This window comes from Megascapheus bottae, chromosome 25 (assembly GCF_031878675.1).
Source record: "Megascapheus bottae isolate mThoBot1 chromosome 25, mThoBot2.hap1, whole genome shotgun sequence".
In the NCBI taxonomy this organism is placed as follows: Eukaryota; Metazoa; Chordata; class Mammalia; order Rodentia; family Geomyidae; genus Megascapheus; species Megascapheus bottae.
The window spans coordinates 4,507,918-4,525,260 of record NC_143533.1 but is presented as its reverse complement, the minus strand read 5'-3'; the positions used below and the strand labels follow the sequence as shown (position 1 = coordinate 4,525,260).

General features: G+C 48.6%; 2 protein-coding genes and 1 pseudogene across 3 annotated transcripts; 2 read left to right on the top strand and 1 right to left on the bottom strand.

The window, feature by feature from the left end:
• Positions 1-4,327: 4,327 nt before the first annotated feature.
• Positions 4,328-4,673, top strand: LOC150046201 (small integral membrane protein 8 pseudogene; annotated as a pseudogene).
• Positions 4,674-6,559: 1,886 nt separating this feature from the next.
• Cdipt (CDP-diacylglycerol--inositol 3-phosphatidyltransferase) lies at positions 6,560-10,724 on the bottom strand. Of its 2 annotated transcripts, XM_090357985.1 has the most exons (6): positions 9,764-10,703; positions 9,532-9,666; positions 8,803-8,956; positions 8,229-8,310; positions 7,612-7,693; positions 6,560-7,465 (listed from the first exon to the last, which is right to left on the bottom strand). In XM_090357985.1, exons 1-6 carry the CDS (start codon positions 9,804-9,806, stop codon positions 7,320-7,322), a joined length of 642 nt encoding a protein of 213 aa, XP_090214111.1. In that variant the 5' UTR covers positions 9,807-10,703; the 3' UTR covers positions 6,560-7,319. The 2 variants fall into 2 exon arrangements, with proteins under 2 accessions (XP_090214111.1, XP_090214112.1); XM_090357986.1 differs by lacking the exon at positions 6,560-7,465 and having other exon boundaries at positions 7,612-7,710; positions 9,764-10,724.
• A 731-nt stretch (positions 10,725-11,455) lies between these two features.
• Positions 11,456-16,624, top strand: LOC150046199 (putative protein T-ENOL). The gene is made up of 4 exons (XM_090357988.1): positions 11,456-11,541; positions 11,825-11,972; positions 12,462-12,495; positions 16,346-16,624. The coding sequence occupies exons 1-4, from the start codon at positions 11,461-11,463 to the stop codon at positions 16,365-16,367; spliced, it is 285 nt and encodes a 94-aa protein (XP_090214114.1). The 5' UTR covers positions 11,456-11,460; the 3' UTR covers positions 16,368-16,624.
• The last annotated feature ends 719 nt before the right edge of the window (positions 16,625-17,343 follow it).

Genomic DNA, 17,343 nt, shown 5'->3' with positions numbered 1-17,343 from the left:
ATGCATGTGGAACTGAGGAATCAAACCCAGGTCTTTGTGCATGCTAGGCAGGCACTCTTACCACTAGGCCAAACTCCTGGCCCAAATGTGGACTCTTTTATAGCATCCTATTTCTTTTCCTCCACCAGAGTCTCGGCTCAAGAGCTTTTGTTCCAAGTTGAGGTGCATTTGAGTGGTCAGTGGCTCCAGTCAAGTCTGAGCAATCTGAGATCTGTATTTAACTCATGGCACTGGGTGGTGCTGGCTCCTTGTACAGGCGGAAAAGGAGTCAGCCCCTCCCTGAGTGCTCCATCTTCTCTCCAGAGAGCTAATTTGAAGTTCTTCATCTGGTGCCTGGTACCTATTAAGTGCTACCATGTCAGTGCTGTGCATTTACCAAAGGCCGCTGGGGACTGCATGGTGGCCCTGTGGCCATTCTTGACTATGCCATTGGTAATATAACACTTCTGAAACCTCAACTCCAGGCCACCTCAGTTGATGCCCACCCCTGTCTGGCAGTCTTATCTGGTTTTCATTCTGTGATTCGTTGGTGCAGTTCATTTTCTCATCTGCTCCTCCGTGAGGATTAATCAGGAAAGAACTGTATTGTTTTGGGTTGCTTTCTACCCCAAACCCCGCGCCAATTGTAGGGCATGAACTCGGGGCCTGCACGGTTGTCCTTGCTAAAGGTTACTGCGCTACCGCTTTGAGGCACAGCTCCACTTCTGGTTTTCTGGTGGTTCATTGGAGAGAAGAGACTCACGGACTTTACTGCCTGGGATTTGGCTTTGAACCACGATCCTCGGATCTCAGCCTCCTGAGTAGCTAGGATTTACAAATGGGAGCCATCAGTGTCTGGATTTCTTGCTGCTTTTTGAGATCAGGTCTCCTATATAGCCCAAACTGGACTCCAATTCATTCTCCTGCCTCTTCCTCCCAAGTGCTGGGATTATAGGCTGAGCCTACCCACAGCTTCCCAGCCCTTATTACTACCTACCCTTCCAGAGCCTTCCATCCCCCTTCCAGCTGCTCTAGGCTGGAAGAGGGACACCCCACAGGGCTGGCAGTTCTCCTTTTAGACTCCTGGGAGGCCTACCTCCTCTCTCTCTCTGATTGCTTCTTTCTCTTAAGAGAGATGGCCTCCCTTACAAAACAACTGTTCGCACCTCCTCTTTCTCACCCTCCTCTTCCCCTGCCTACTTTTTCTCACCTCTTGGAGAAAAATAGAAGCAAATTGGGCAGGAAGGCTCCTTTCTTTCCCCATAAGCAAATTCACAGACTTGGACATTTGGCCCTTGTCCTCAATCCAGTTCTTAAGTGCCCATCAGCCATTCCTTCCTCTCTACAGACCCTCGTCACCAGAATGTAACACACACACACGATGTACAGATTTCTCCAGAAGTCTTTGTGGTCTCAGTTCCCATTTCTCACCGCTCATTAGCTTTCCAAACCACTCCAATTTCCAATAGCGCCTGTCTCTACCTCTTAGTTTTATGGAAATGTCTGCAATGGGTATCACCAGGGACATGGCCTCTGGTCCAGCCTCTCCTGTCATTCCCCACACATGCTGGCTATTTTTCTCTTTCTCTGAGCCCTTGACATCACCTGCTCTTAGTTTCTCAGCCCTTGGCTGGTTGCACCTCTTCTGCCCAGTCTCTTTTTATCTTAGCTACATTCTCAGCTAGTCTCTGTTAGATCAAGCCTGCACCATGGACTGACTTCAAAGTCCATTTCTTCAGCATGACCCATCCCTGAGCTCTGGATTTGATTTCCAATCAGTGATGTCATATCTCCTGTTCTAGCCAGTGAAATGCAAGGGAGGGGAAGTGATGTCATCCCATGGCTTTTTTTTTTTTTCCTTGCTCAAGGATAGCACTCTACCATTTGAGCCACAGCTCTACCTCTGGCATTCTGGTGCTTAAATGGAGATAACGGCCTCAGGGACTTTCCTTCCCTTGGCTAGCTTTGAATTTAAATCCTGAGAGCTCAGCCTCTGGGGTAGCTAGGATTACAATAAGTCTCCAGTGCCTGGGTTCTGTCTTTTGGATGAGGTGACCAGTAGTGTTTTTTCACAGAGGCTACGCAATCAGCCTGAGTCCCAGACAGAATATGACATGAAGTAGAACCACAAGTAATTCACAAAAGACAGGTAACAAGGGCCAGGAGTTTGGCCTAGTGGTAGAGTGCTTGCCTAGCATGCATGAAGACCCAGGTTTGATTCCTCGGTACCACATACATAGAAAAAGCCAGAAGTGATGCTGTGGCTCAAGTGATAGAATGCTAGCCTTGAGAAAGCCCAAGGACAGTGCCCAGGCCCTGAGTTCAAGCCCCAGGACTGGCAAAAAAAAAAAAGAAAAGAAAAGAAAAAGAAAGAAAGAAAGAAAAAGTAACAGGAACAAGAAAGAAATATTTGCTGTATAAAGTAAGGGAGACATGGAAGGTTTGTTACCATCAATTTGCCTAGCCTGACAGCATTGTAAGATTTATTAGTCAGAAGGGGAAATTAGTCCAGATTATTTGCATAAAGGTGGGGGCAGATAACACAGTTGGGCAGGCAGGTGATAAGAAAATAGACTAAGTTGCTAATATAGTAGTAGTGTCTCATCCCACTAGAGGCAGATCACCAAATTTATCCCTATATTTCATGGAATGTAGAACAGTCTCTGAAGTTCAACACAAACTATTTTTCTCCAGCACTGGAATAAATGGTTTTCCTTTGGTGAGTACCAGAAAAATAATAATTCTCCATCTCCTCCTCCTCCTCCTCCTCCTCCTCCTCCTCCTCCTCCTCCTCCTCCTCCTTCCCCCCTTCCTCCTCCTCCTCCTCCTTCTTTTTCCTTCTTCTTCATGCCAGTTCTGGGGTTTGAATTTGGCCTGGACCCTGCTCCTGAGCTTCATTTTGCTCAACGTTAGCACTCTACCACTTGAGCCACACCACCACTGTTAGCTTTTAGTGAGGGTAGTTTATTGAAGATAAGCATCTCACAAACTTTCCTGCCCAAGCTGGTTTCAAAATTCAGTCCTCAGATCTCAGCCTCCTGAGTAGCTAGGATTATAGGTGTGAGCCACGGGCACCCAGCTTTCTTATTATTTTTTGGTGCCAGGTTTTGAACTCAGAGCCTGAGCATAATTATTTTTTTTTCTTTTTTGCCAGTACTCAGGCTTAAACCGAGGGCCTGGGCACTGTTTTGGGGCTTTCCTCAAGGCTAACGCTCTAAAACATGAGCCACAGCACCACTTCCAACCCCTTCCAGCCTTTTCTGTCTATGTAGTACTGAGGACTTGAACCCAGGGCTTCATGTATACTAGGCAAGCACTTTACCACTAAGTCATATTTCTAACCCTTAGCTTTGAACCTTGATCCTCAGAGCCCAGCCTCCTGAGTAGCTAGGATTACAGGTACTTATTCTGTACTTATTTTTTTATGGTAGTTGAGTGTAGTTGAGTTTGCACTCAGGACCTCAGGAATGCTAGCAAGGACATTCTAATGTGAGCCAAGCCTCCAGCATCCATTTACCACATTTAGAGAATATTAACAAGAAAGGGATGACACTCATTCAGTACAAATGCAATTTTTTTTTTTTTGCCAGTCCTGGTACCAAGGAATCGAACCCAGGTCTTTGTACATGCTAGGCAAGCACTCTTACCACTACGCCAAACTCCCAGCCCCAACAAATACAATTTCTTTTCCAACTATTTTCAAGTGTGTGATTGTTGGAAACCCTCCATTGCAGGTCCTCCACTGAGGACTCACAGCACTGCATTACACTTGTAATGTGACTTCATTATCTTGTCTCGATCAAATCTACAGACTCCAGGATCTAGTTCAGCCCAGACTCTTCCACATCCCATCTCTGTTTGGTCCAAGAGTCCAGAGCTCTATGCTTTGAAGATTCCTCCTGGGCTCAGAAACCCCTTTCTAAAATGTATTTTCTTTTGTTTATGTGGTACTGAGGAATCGAACCCAGGGTTTCATGCATGCTAGGCAAGCACTGTACCACGAAGTCACATTCCCTGCCCAGAAATCCTTCTGTGTATCTCTTTCATGCTGGCAACTTTGGGGACACAGTTGCCTTGGGTGGAAAGAACTCTAATTCTCCCTGGCTCTTCCTCCCCCTGCTCCTCCCCCTACATCCCCCTCCCCCAGCCCTGTTGGTCCTGGGGCTTGAACTCATGACCTGGGAGCTGTCCCTGAACTTTTTTTTTTTGCTCAAGTCCCAAAACCTGCCACTGTGAGCCACAGATCCACCTGGGACTTTTGGGTGTTTAATTGAAGAGTCTCCCAGGCTTGGCAAGGGCCCCACGCAGAGGAGGTGACCCGGAAGGTAATAAATCATTGTCAGTCAAGATGGCTTCAGCACCTGAGCCTTCATCATTTTAAAAAGGAGCCACCCAAAGAGAAAGACTTTCCAAACCCAGGGCTCTGAGGAGTTCGCACAAAGACCTTATTTCGAGCTGTGAATCCAGAACCCTTCATTAAATCTACCAGACCAGTAATAAGTTTTTGGATTGGTAAACCTTTCGCTTTGTGTGGTTTACCTTGGTTCTCTACATGCAACACAAGACAATGAGAAGGACCTCTACAAAGCTGTGGACAGTGAAGGAAATAGTTATATGAAAAGGAAAACGTCTAGATGGGATTGACGTGCTGATTCCTTGCAGATAGAGCTTCCTTAGAAACCTTCCACTGGAAGGCGCTGAGTGAGCACAATCCTATTTTGTGTCATAGAAAATGTTAAAATGAGTCTACTCTAGTAATATGTCCTGCTACAGCTAAAGATTGTTACCTCATTCTTTCCCCACAGATTTTGCCAATATTCCCATCCTCTGGTAGAAGTGACTTAAGGCTAGACATTCTTGTTGTGTTCTGCAAAATAAAAGTATCTAGTGCTGTTTTTTTCAAAAAAACCAAAAAGTCTCACAGACCTTCCTGCTTAGCCTGGTTTTAAACCACGATCCTCAGATCTCAGTCTTCTGGGTAGCAAGGATTACAGGCCTGGCTGGCTTATCCTCTTTTAAAAATCACACACACACACACACACACACACACACACATATAACAGCACTCTAAAGGGACTACTGATATCACTATAAATAGTGCCAAAGAACCCAGGCGCCAGTCTGGGCTGTGGAAGACAGGAGCTCAGAGGATTCCTGCCCTGGGTAGGGGCTGTGCCAAATCATGGAGGACCCAGCTGGCTGGGCATCATTGCCCAGTCAGTGCCACCTCCTCTGGAAGTTGGCAGGAAGAGCCCGCATCCATATCTCCCACATGAGCAACTACTTCCAGCCTTTTCTGTTTATGTGGTACTGAGGACTTGAACCCAGGGCTTCAGGTATACTCGGCAAGCACTCTACCCCTAAGTCATAGTCCCAGCCCTCAACACAAATCTGCTTCTGCCACCCACTCCGGGTAAAGGTATCAACAACCATCCTCCAAATGCTTCTGAAAACAGGTGTGGGGCTGAAGCAGGATAGATAAGGAGATGGGGAAATGATACTATTTACAACAAACATCAAGAAGCCAGACTTAGAAGCTAAAACTAGGCAAGCAAACCAGTCATCAGTGGCTCACATCTGTAATCTCAGGAGGCTGAGATCTGAGGATCATTCAAGTTTTAGAAATACTTCAGCTAATCAACCTCAGTCCTTGAGCCTGGCACGAGAAGAATTCAGGCAAGACTCCAAGATGGTGTTAAGTAGTCTTTTAGGCCAGAAGGAAGAAAAAGATTCTGTGGCATACCTATGGCAAGGGAAAAGACAGCACTTCAGCCTGACTTCCTAGGTACAAAGACTGATGGTCCGTTAAATTGGGAGACTCGAGGGCAGGATGCGAACAGGTGAGCGCAGAACAGCCCAAGTGACAGGCAGGAAAGCGAACACTCTTGTCTCCAGAAAGCTTAGGTGGAACCTTGTTAAAATAAAGAATGGGGGCCGGGAGTTTGGCCTAGTGGTTAAAGTGCTTGCCTAGCATGCATGAAGACCCGGGTTCAATTCCTCGGTACCACATACATAGAAAAAAGCCGGAAGTGGTGCTGAGGCTCAAGTGGTAGAGCTCTAGCCTTGAGAAAGTCCAAGGACAGTGCTCAGGCCCTGAGCTCAAGCCCAGGACTGGCAAAAAAAGAAAAATAAAATAAAATAAAATAAAGAATGGTCTATGCCTGGCAGAAGAGTCATTCTTTTCTGGATTCTAAGATGGCTGCCAAAATGGCTGCAGAAGAGAATGGCTCTCCTCCAGCCTGTAGGGCAGTCACTATCCCAAAAGTCGGGATTAACTGAATTACATTTGACTGCTAGAGGTAAGGTTTTACTCATCAGTATTGGTTAAGTTCCTTTTAGGAACTCTTGGTTGACCTGCGTTAGACTGTAATGATGTAAATCACCAAACCTTAGATGGGGGTGGAGTACTCAAAAGAAAAAAAAAATCTTGGGTGTGACATCATTTTTTTACTTTACTGGCCACATAATATGGTCATCTGAATACCTATGATCTTACCCTCTATTTTAGATTTACCTTTGCCTTTAAGGGGTCCCTTACTGACGGCTAACTGCTACAAGGATGACACTCTGAGAAGCCAACTGATCTTTTCAGTGAGATTTATTGAGCAGCTACAATATTGCCAGGTTGGTCTTCATTTTAGCCATGGAGGGGAAAAAAAAATGACATTTACATTCTACTTGGGGTGAAGCAGGTGGAAGAGAGGATGTGACATGAGCTTGGGTGAGCAGGAAGGGTCTTTCTTCTCTCTGAAGCCACTATGGCACAACAAGCAGGAGGCAGACAGCAGATTGGAAGAAAAGTATCTGGATACATTTTTTTTTTTTCTAGTTTCCCAGGACCCTCTTAACCCTAAGAATTCCCCAAAGGAAACCAATTCAGGAGAATAAAAGCTCCCACTTTTATTATGGGGGCTTCCAGAGCTGGACAGAAGATTGTTGCAGGGATGGATTTAAATATCCCGAACCCTTCCTGGACCCAGAACCCAGGCTTTCTCTGGACACGTTGGCTCTACACCTATCTTTCTTCATGCAAGTACCCCTAAAATCCTGGGCCAGGCCAGACCCCAGGGCTGAGATGACAGGATGTGTGATGATTAGATGGCAGACAGGCCTTGTGGAGCCCCGGCTGTATGAATGAGACCTTTTAAGTCCCCTTCCTTGATCTGTAGCCCAGGTCCTTGGGGTTGTGACACCACCAAAGAGAGGCTGATTCCACCCCAGCAGGTTGAAGAACACATTAGGAAGATGTGAGACTGGGACCTTCGAGGAAGGGGAGGGAGAGCTGTGTGGCATAGTGTGATGCCCAGGTAGGTTCTGGAGGAGGGGAGCCGGGGGGTGGGTCACTTCTTCTTGGCACGGTCTGCTGCATCCAGAGCAGCCATATTGCGGGCAGCTGTGACAAGGTGGATCACGCTGATGACTGACTTGAGCAAGGCGATGGGGGCTGTGATCCAGAGACCCATCCGGAAAAGGCCCACGGAGCCGACTTGGAGGGGAGGGAGAGGAAAGGGCAGCACCAGGGTGAGAGAAAGAATGGCAGGCAGGGAATCAAGGATCAGAAGCCAACTTTTGTCTCCCCAGACAGGACAGGGGCCCCTCACCCCCTTCCAGCCTTGTCCCTCCTCCTCTTACCTAATGGTCCCTCGGAGAAACTGAACAGGTAGAGGAGGCAGTAGAAGAGTTCATTGCCGGCACACAGGGTGAACAGAGCAGGCTGCACACAGAAAGCTGCTTAAAGAAAGGCAGGGCCGGCACTACCCCATACCTGCACCCCAACAAGGCCAGCACCCCTGGGGAACAGCGGCCTTAGCAGCAGGGTAATGCCCACACTCTGCCCATGAGTTAGTGGCTCATGCCTGTAATCCTAGCTATTCAAGGAAGCTGAGATTTGAGGATCATGGTTCAAAGCCAGCCCAGGCAGGAAAGGCTGTGAGACTCTTATTCTCAGGTTAAACCCAAGGACCAGCAAAAAAGAGAAAAAGAAAAATCCACCCTCTGCCCCTCCACCCATATGTCTGGCTTCTTCTTTCCTTCCCTCTCCAGCCTAGCTCCTCCCCTTGGGTATGCAGGCACCAATACCCTATTCCACCATGCGTCCGTTTACAGGCCTCTCCTCCTGTCCTCTGCCACTGTGCCCTCTGCTGACCTGGTGCTAGGGTTCAGCCCAGAACTTCTCATCACTGAGTGAGATGGGGATGGGCAGGGAACACTTAGTCTGGAGTGTGTGGGAGAGAACAGGAAACACTCACTCTGGAGGTGTAGTAGATACGAAGCACCGGATTTCCAGAAAGGTCAATCATCTTGTGACTCTCACTGCCTCGGACCACAGAACTTAGGGAGAAAATAAGGGAAACACATGAGTTTGCATTCCTACTAGCTTCCTAACTCTCCCATGAGTTCTATGGGTTGGTGCTGGGTCCCAGGAGCAGGTGCCAAGACTGCTTCCACGAGAAGTGGGGGTGCAATGGAAAGCTACACAATTCCCATTTGGAATTCTACATCATCTATTCAGAAGGGCCCTAAGAAGCCAGGCACTGGTGCCTCACACCTGTAATCCCAGCTACTTAGAAGGCTGAGATCTGAGGAACACAGTTCAAAGCCAGCCTGGGCAGGGAAGTCTATGAGGTTCTTATCTCTAATTAACTTCCCCCTAAAAAAGCCAGAAGCAGAACTGTAGCTCAAGTGGTAGAGCTCTAGCCTTGAGGAAGCCCAAGGACAGCGTTGAGACCCTGAGTTCAAACCCCAGGACTGGTCAAAAAACAAAAAAAGTAGAACCTAAACAGCCCCTCCCACCAGTGTCTTCAATTCAATGGGTCGGCAGACCTGTGCAGGTGCAGCCAGTGACTGGCCACATCCAAGCTCATGCTGAGCTGGAAGAGAAGCGTGGCTCGAGGATACAGCAGAGCCAGGTTGACCAATAAACACATGGTAGAGCAGCGGTCTGTTAGCATGTCCAGCATGGCTCCAAACCGGGTCCCTACAACAACAACAACAATCAACCCACCAGTACTTGGTGTGTGTTCTGATGCACCGTGAAGATGTCCACAGTCTCACCACAGCTCTCAGTAGGGGTGAGGCCAGGACATGGTGGAGGGAAGGAGCAGGGAGCAATTCTGAACCCCAGAACCAAGTCCAGGGCAAGGCAGAGCAGATTGATGGATTTATAAACTCTCCAGCAGTCCCTGGCTTCCCTCCCCACCCCCGCCCCACTGTGCCTTCTGGAACTCGACCTGCCTGGGCCCAGGACACTGGAGGACCCCAGCAAACACCTGTTGAATGGGATGTATTCCTAGAGACATCCTGGCATGGCCGGAGTCATGTCCAGACTGGACTTTTCCACACCCCTCCTAAGCAGGGAATTCCCAAGAGTTAGGTTTAAAATCTCCTGCTACAAACTCAGGCCATTCTGTTTTACTTTTTCGCTTTTTTGGGGGGGGGGAGCAGGGGGGCTCCTGAGAACGACAGAGCTGTCAGGCCTCTGAGGTTCAGGGGGGAAAAAGGACGGGCGAGGTTGTGGGGTGTCAAGGCTGGCCGGCAGGAGGGATCCTTCACCTTGATTCAGGGCTCGAGCTGCGTGTCCATCGAAAGCGTCCAGAAGTCCGCTGAGCAGATAGAAGGAGGAGGCCGTGAGGGGGCAGCAGGGCATGAAGTAGAAAGAAATGATGGCGAAGACAATCCGGGCATAACCTTGGCAAGAGATCAGGAGACACAGCGCGGGATGAGGAAAGCCTTGGCCGGGGCCCGCCGCCCTCCCGGAGGTCCCGGGGCCGCAGGCTGCACTCACCGATCAGGTTAGGCACGAAAAGGAAGATATTTTCTTCGGGCATCGCGGCGGTCCCCTCGTCGGCCAGGGCCAGCTCTGGAGGTGCTGCGGTGCTCCCAGTCCCGACGGCTCGGCCTCACCCTCCACCCCGGCGCATGGGCCACCACAGCGACGCTCCGGACCCCTCGGACCTCGCCCGGCCCCAGATGGGAAAGCGGGCAGCAGGCCGGAGCATGGGCGGCTCAGGTGTGCGCGAGGCGCCCGGGGCTCGCACACCCCGCCCGGGCGGTGGACAGCTCCTCGCCCTTAGCAACGATCCCTGCAGTTCCAGCTGTACAGCGTCTGACTTTGGTGAACCGACTCCCTCGCCGCCGCGCGTCGTTGGAAAAAAAAGAAAAAGAAAAAGAAGAAGAAGAAGAAGTGGAGAACGAAGAAAGAAGCCTAGAAATAAAAAGTCTGCGGCTCCTTTAAGACCTGCCGGCTTCCTTTTCCTTTCTCCGCCTCCTCCCCTGCACACTGGGTCGTCCCAAAGTGCAGAGGCGGAGGGGGGAGCCAAACAAACTCTGGCGCCAAGCAAAGGAAAGAACTGAAAATAGAGACGTGAAGGAGAAGGAGCCGTGCACAGAAAGCTCTAAGTTGAGGTTTCGGGAGTTTACAGCGTCCTAAAGACAGAGATGAGGCGGCGAGGATCCGCCCTCCCGAGCCTTGGCCTCCCCCAGACTCGAGGCGACTTGGTACAGTCCACATTGTCTTTCCCCGCCCCCTAGCCTTAGCCCGGCCGGGAAGTGCAGGCTAGAGAGTCCGCCGAGCGGCGCGGGGCGGGGGCTGCCCCGGCCTCGGGGGCCCCTAGCGGCGGGAGGAGTGGATCCCAGGCTCCACCCGGCGGCATCTCCCTCTCCGATTTCCTCCGCTCGGGGTCCCCCGCCTCCGAGCAGGGGCCTGGGGACCAGGTCTGGAAAGCGGAGGCCGGAGGAGCACTCTGGGCACGCTCGGAACACGCCCCGGCTGGGATTCTAGAACCCGCCATCTCCTAGCGACCCAGCGGTGGAACCCCCGACAACATTAGGCTTTTATAGTACCGGAGCGCCGCCGCCCTGGTTACCCGTCTCTCCCCCCCCCTTCTCCCCCACTTCTGATTCCCCGTCCCTCCCCTCCCTCCCTTCACCCCTCCTGCCGAGTAACCCCACATCCCCACCTGTCTTCCAGGTCCGGGCAGCAGATTGGCTGCCAGAGGCTTGGGAAGGACCTTGGCAGGGGGAGGAGGACACTGTGGGGGCCCCTCGCTCCTCCCCCCCAAAAAAAGTATAAGGCATCAATCTTCCCTCCACTGTGTGTGTGTGTGTGTGTGTGTGTGTGTGTGTGTGTGTGTGTGTGTGTGTGCTGGTCTTGGGGCTTTTGCTACAGGCTAGTACTATACCATTCGAAACACATCCACTTCAGGGCTTTTTTGGTGGTTGATTGGGGATGAGGGGACTTCGAACCACTATAGGCAGATCTCAGCCTCCTGAGTAGCTAGAACTAGGCTGATAGGCCAGATCCCTCAGCCCAGACTGACTAGTCTCTTTTGTTTTAATAGAGACCTCCATGTCAGGTCTCTATGAGGTCTCTATCCACCTAAAGGCCTTCAATTAGATCTGGGCTCTGCCAAGGGCTGGAGGAACAGGGGCCTAGGGGGAAATAAGCTGGTTTCTCCTGTCTCAGAAAGGCTTCCCGAGGGGATGGCATCCACTCCTATCATGAAAGAGGAGAAAAAGTACAACTGGCCATCTCAAGCTGCCGCCTCCTGGAGTGGAGGGAAGGTGAGCGCTGAGGGGCCTGGTGAGGTAGACAGCTTCTAGGTAGAGACTTTGATCCTGAGTCCCTAATCCCACATCCATGCATCCCTGACCTTCTCCCAGCCGTAGCTGATCCCCCAGAAATTTTTTCTGGGTCTCCTATCTCATTGCCAGCCTACGGCACAATGCCCTGGTTCACTAACCCAGTCCTTACATATCCAGTACCAGACTCGTGAATCACCAGGCCCCAGGCCTCTAGGCAAAGGGAAGACCCCTGGCTGAGATCTGCTGCCTTTTCCTTTCTCAGGCTTCTTTGTCCCGTTCTGAGGAATTCCTGATCCGGATCAGCACAGAACTCACTGATGAGGCCTTATGTATTGCTAGCTGTATGAACCCTGTGCCACCAGTCAAGACAAAGCAAACAAAAGACCAAGGGACTCAGATCTCCAGACATGGTGATGCCCCTTCAGTCCCACTGTATCTAGACACTCACAGGGGGGAGCTGGTGGCTCACACTTGCCATCCTGTCATCCTTTCTCAGGAAAGGAGATTCAAAGCCATCCCAGGTAGAGAAGTCTGTGGACTTAACTCCAGTTAACCACCAAATAAAACAGAAGTGGAGGTGTGGCTCAACGTGGTGCCAGCCTTGAGTGAAAGAGCTAAAAGGACAGTGCCCAGGCCCAATACCAGCACATACACACACACACCCCACCACCACAACACCCCAACAATATACCCCCACCCCAGCCCAGTCCCAGGCATAGCTAATCCTCCAGAAATCTATTCCTGGGTCTCCTACCTCAGTGCTAGTTCTTTCCACAGAGCTTTTGTTCACTAACCCAGTCCCTACATGTTACTGCTGATCAGGAATCAGCTTGACTTGCCCTAGCCACATGTCTTTCTGGCTGTGGGGATTACTTTTTAACTGGGACCTCTTCTTCCAGCATTCTTCACCAAAACTCGCAGCACAGACACCCGGTGAGTGATTCTTTGTTCTGGGAGAAAGGTGAAGGAGAAGGGGAGACTTCGTCCCAACAGGGTAGGAGAATTTTGAACCATGAAATTTCTATTCTGCCCTGAATCTGAAAGTCAAAGTTCATAGACTTCGAGTTCTCTCCCCCCCTCTCTCTGTTTCTCTCTCTCTCTGTTTTTCTCTCTCTCTCTCTCTCTCTTTCTTTTTCTTTTTTTTCTAACATGTCCAGTTCTGACAAGAACTGTACTTTACACCAGGCACATCTCCTGCCATCTCCTCATGGACATTTCGTTTGTGTTACAAGCAAGTGCCTATATTAGGAGTTTGGGAATATAGGAACGAAGTTCCAGCCCCTGAAGAATTCACATTAAGCATTGGTAGTTCACCCTTGTAATCCTAGCTACTCAGGAGACTGAGCATGAGGATTATGGTTCATGCAGACAGGAAAATTTCTGAGAGGCTTATCCCCAGTTAATCAGCAAAAAGCTGTGACTCAAGTGGTAAAGCACCAGCCTTGAGCAAAAAAAAGCTAAAAAAAAAGAGGACAGCACACCAGCCCTGAGTTCAAGCTCCAGTACCAGCACAACAACAAAACAAAACAGTGAAGTAAATGGTGATTTATAATGTTGGATAACTGCCCATAATGGAAATGAAAACAATAAGAAGGCTGTTTATATTCCAGCTCCACCTGGGACAGGAAGGAAATGAATCATAATCATGGCACTTCCTGAAGAAGGAGACACCTAAAGAAAGAACCTTCCAGCAAAGCAAAGACTGATAGGGATATCTCATAGTGTAGGGACGGATTCATTAAAGACAGAAATGAGAGCAATACTCTCTCACACCTGTAATCCTAGCTACTCAGGAGACTGAGATCTGAGAAATGCCATTCAAAGCCAACCCAGCTAGAAAAGTCTTATCTCCAGGTAACCAGCAAAAAAAAATCTGGAAGTGGAGCTGTGGCTCAAGTGGTAGAGCACCACCCATGAATGAAAAAGCCAAGCAAGAGTACAAGATCCTGATTTCAAAGGCTGTACCTGTACACACAAAAATAAAAAAGGAAAAAGAAAAATGGAGTTTTATAGTGAGTGTATGCAGTGCGGGCAGGCTTGCCTGGTGGATATCTGACGTTTTCTATAAATGGGGAATCCTTGAAAAGCTTGAGTAAGAGAGGCATTGTTTGTTTAATAGTACTGGGTTTTAACTCAGGGACTTGGGCTTGCCAGACAAATGCTCTACCACTTGAGCCACTGGGTTGGGTTTTTTTTTTGTCTTTTTTTAAAGATGTTTTATTCTTTTTTTTTATTTTTTGGTCAATCACAGGGCTTGAACTCAGGACCTGGGTGCTATCTCTGAGCTTTTTCAGTCAAGGCTAGTGCATTACCAATTTGAGCCCCAGTGCTACCTCCAGTTTTCTGGGGGTTTATTGGAGATAAACCTCATAGACTTTCCTGCTCACACTGGCCCCTACCTATTATATTCTTTTAAAATGTATATATGTGAACCTGAGGTCATACTTGGAGCTGAAAATGAGCCAGAGTTCTTTTCCTCAAAGAGCTGATTCTCTAAGGCCTTTAGAACACCTGATCTCTCCCAGCTGGGTTGATATTAGAAACAGCTCAAAGTAGCAGATAAAAAGCTTGGCACAGTGGCTCACACCTGTAATCCTACCTACTCAGGAGGCTGAAATCTGAGGATCATGGTTCAAAGTCAGTCCTTACTAGAAAGCTTGTGAGACTCACCTCTGATTAACTACCAAAAAAACCCAAAAAACAAAAAAACCCAAAAAACCACCAAACAAACAGACAAAAGAAATGGAGCTGTGGCTCAAGTGATAGAGTATACCAGACTTAAGCACAAAAGCTCTAGGACAGCACCCATGCCCTCAGTTCAAGCCCCAGGACTGGCACATACAGCAGACACACAACCTCAGCTGGGCATGATGGTTTGGTCTATACTCACAGAACTTTGGAGATTGGGGCAGGAACACTGAGTTTACCACTTGCCTAAGCTACATAGACTCTCTCTCTCTCTCTCTCTCTCTCTCTCTCACACACACACACACACACACACCCCATCAAAAGAAAATTAGACATTAGTGGGCTCTTGCCTATAAACCTAATTACTTAGGAGATTCAAAAGGTCATGGTTCAAAGCCAACCAAAGCAGAAAAACCATCTCCAAAATAACCAGCAGAAAGGCATAGCTTAAATAGTAGAGTACCTTGGGTCCAGGAGTTTGGCCTAGTGGTAGAGTGCTTGCCTGGCATACACAAAGACCTGGGTTTGATTCCTTGGTACTGCATATATAGAAAAAGCCAGAAGTGGTACTGTGGCTCAAGTGGTAGAGCTCTAGTCTTGAGAAAGTTCAAGGACAGTGCCCAGGCCCTGAGTTCAAGCCCCAAGACTAACAAAAAAATTGGGAAAATGCCAGCAGAGAGGAAAAAAATTAAGTGGAGCAATGGATGAGGAGGTGGGATAGTAAGAAAATGGATGAATTGATAAATTCACTGAACACATTAAGCCATTAATATGTGTCATCTCCATCTTAGGAGTTGGAGTATAGCAGTTAGAAAAATAAAATCCTTGCTGTCAAGTTTCATTGTGAGGAGGGGGAGGTAATGACTGACAAGAAGAAAGGGTGGGCAGGTGGAGGAGCAGATGGATTGGAGGAGTTGAAAGATGGATGAGGTGTATATGGAAGTTGAATATGGGTTGGAGGGATGAATAAGATGAGCAACAGTAGCTGAATAGTTAGAAAATGGGAGGATGGCAAGATAAGACCTGAGTCTTAGGTCTAAAGAGTCAAAGATTGGGGCCAGAAGTTTGGCCTAGTGGTAAAGTGCTTGCCTAGCATGCATGAAGATCTGGGTTCAATACCTCAGTACCACATACATAGAAAAAGCTGGAAATGGTGCCGTGGCTCAAGTGGTAGAGCTCTAGCCTGAAGAAAAACCCAGGAATGGTGCTTAGGACCCGAGCTCAAGCCCAGGACTGGCAAAAAAAAAAAAAAAAAAAAGTCAAAGATTGGGCTGGGAGTTTGGCCTAGTGGTAGAGTGCTTGCCTAGCATGCACGAAGGCCCGGGTTCTACTCCTTGGTACCACATACATAGAAAAAGCTGGAACTGGTGCTGAGGCTCAAGTGGTAGAGCTCTAGCCTTGAGAAAACCCAAGGTCAGTGCTCAATTCCTGAGCTCAAAAAAAAAAAAAAAGTCAAAGATTGGAGGGCACTGGTGACTTACATTTGTAATTCTTTTTTTATAACCAGTCTTGGGGCTTGAACTCCGGGCCTGAGCACTGTCCTTGGGCTTTCTCAAGACTCTACCACCTGAGCCACAGAACTACTTCTGGCTTTTTTTTTTCTGTGTATGTGGTACTAAGGAATCAAACCTCGTCACTCAAGCACTCTACCACTAGGCTACGCTCCCAGTCCTCACATATGTAATTATAGCTATTCGGGAGGTTGAGATCTCAAGATGGAATTTAAAAGGCAGCCCAAGCAGAAATTCTGTGAGACTTTTTTTTTTCTTTCTTTTTGTGGGTTGTGGTGCCTGAACTCTGGCCCTGGGCGCTGTCTTTGAGCTTTTCATCTCAAGGCTAATACTCTACTACCTTGAGCCACAACATCACTTCTGGTTTTCTGATGGTCAGAGATAAGAGTCTCCTGAACTTTTGTGCTCAGGCTAGCTTTGAACCACGATCCTCAGATCTTAGCCTCCCGAGTAGCTAGAATTACAGGTGTGAGTCACCAGTACCAGCTCTGAGAGACTCTTATCTCCAATTAATCAGCAAAAAAAGCAACAACAACAAAAAACCCTCAGAGTAGAACTGTGCCTCAAGTGACATTCTCTTTCAGAAAACACTGCACAACAGTTTGACATCTGGGGGAAGAACTTCTGGCCTCTTACGCCTTCCTGACTCCATTTTGTTCCTCTGGAGCAAGCGAACATGCCTGAATGCTACCCTTTTGCAACTTGTCAAGTACTTCACTTGCGGGGGGGAAACCCCTTTATGCCTGATGCAACAAAAGTGTTCTGGAACCATCGTTGGACTCTCCATCCTCGGCCAGCAAGGACAGGACTGGGAAAGAAGGGCTTTAATAAAAGTGGGGGACCCTCCCTTTCTGACAGCTCAAGTTAGCGACTGCTCTGATATGGCATCTCTGGGATATAGAGGTGAGTTAGGAGGAAATGGATGTTGGGTGGGTTTGGGGGGGCAGTTTGGGGGGGCAGTGGTGGTCTTTCAGCCAAACCCTGGTACTGCACAGCAATGGTTGTGGCCCTTATGAGAGGAGGAACAGTATCAGTGCCACGCCTTGAGGCTGAAGAACCTGAGCTGCTGTCTCTTCTCCAAGCTTGGGGCCTCCAAACTTATATAACACACTGCACTCGTTTCTATCCAGGAGTCAAATCAGCTCTGGAGTTTGCATTCTAGTCCCAATTTCTAGGCTCTTATTTTAAAAGTGGGAGTCAGCCAGATTAGTGGTGGCTCAGGCCTGTAATCCTAGCTATTCAGGAGGCTGAGATCAGAGGATCGCAGTTCAAAGCCAGCCCAGGCACTAAAGAACCTGAGACTCTTATCTCCAATTAATCACTAGAAAATGGGAAGTGGGGCTGTGTCTCCAGGGGAAGGACAGTATCCTTGAGCTGAAGATCTCAAGGACAGTGCCCAGGCCTAGAGTTCAAGCCCCATGACTCACACAAAAAAAAAAGATTTGGGTTTAGGAAGAGAATTGCATACTTAAATGGATACAAAAATTCTTCAAAGGAGGCTGAATTTTGGGGAAACTGGTCAGAAAACAAATGGACATCTCTCTTACGTCCTGACAAGGTTAAGGTGTGGCTTATGAGTGAT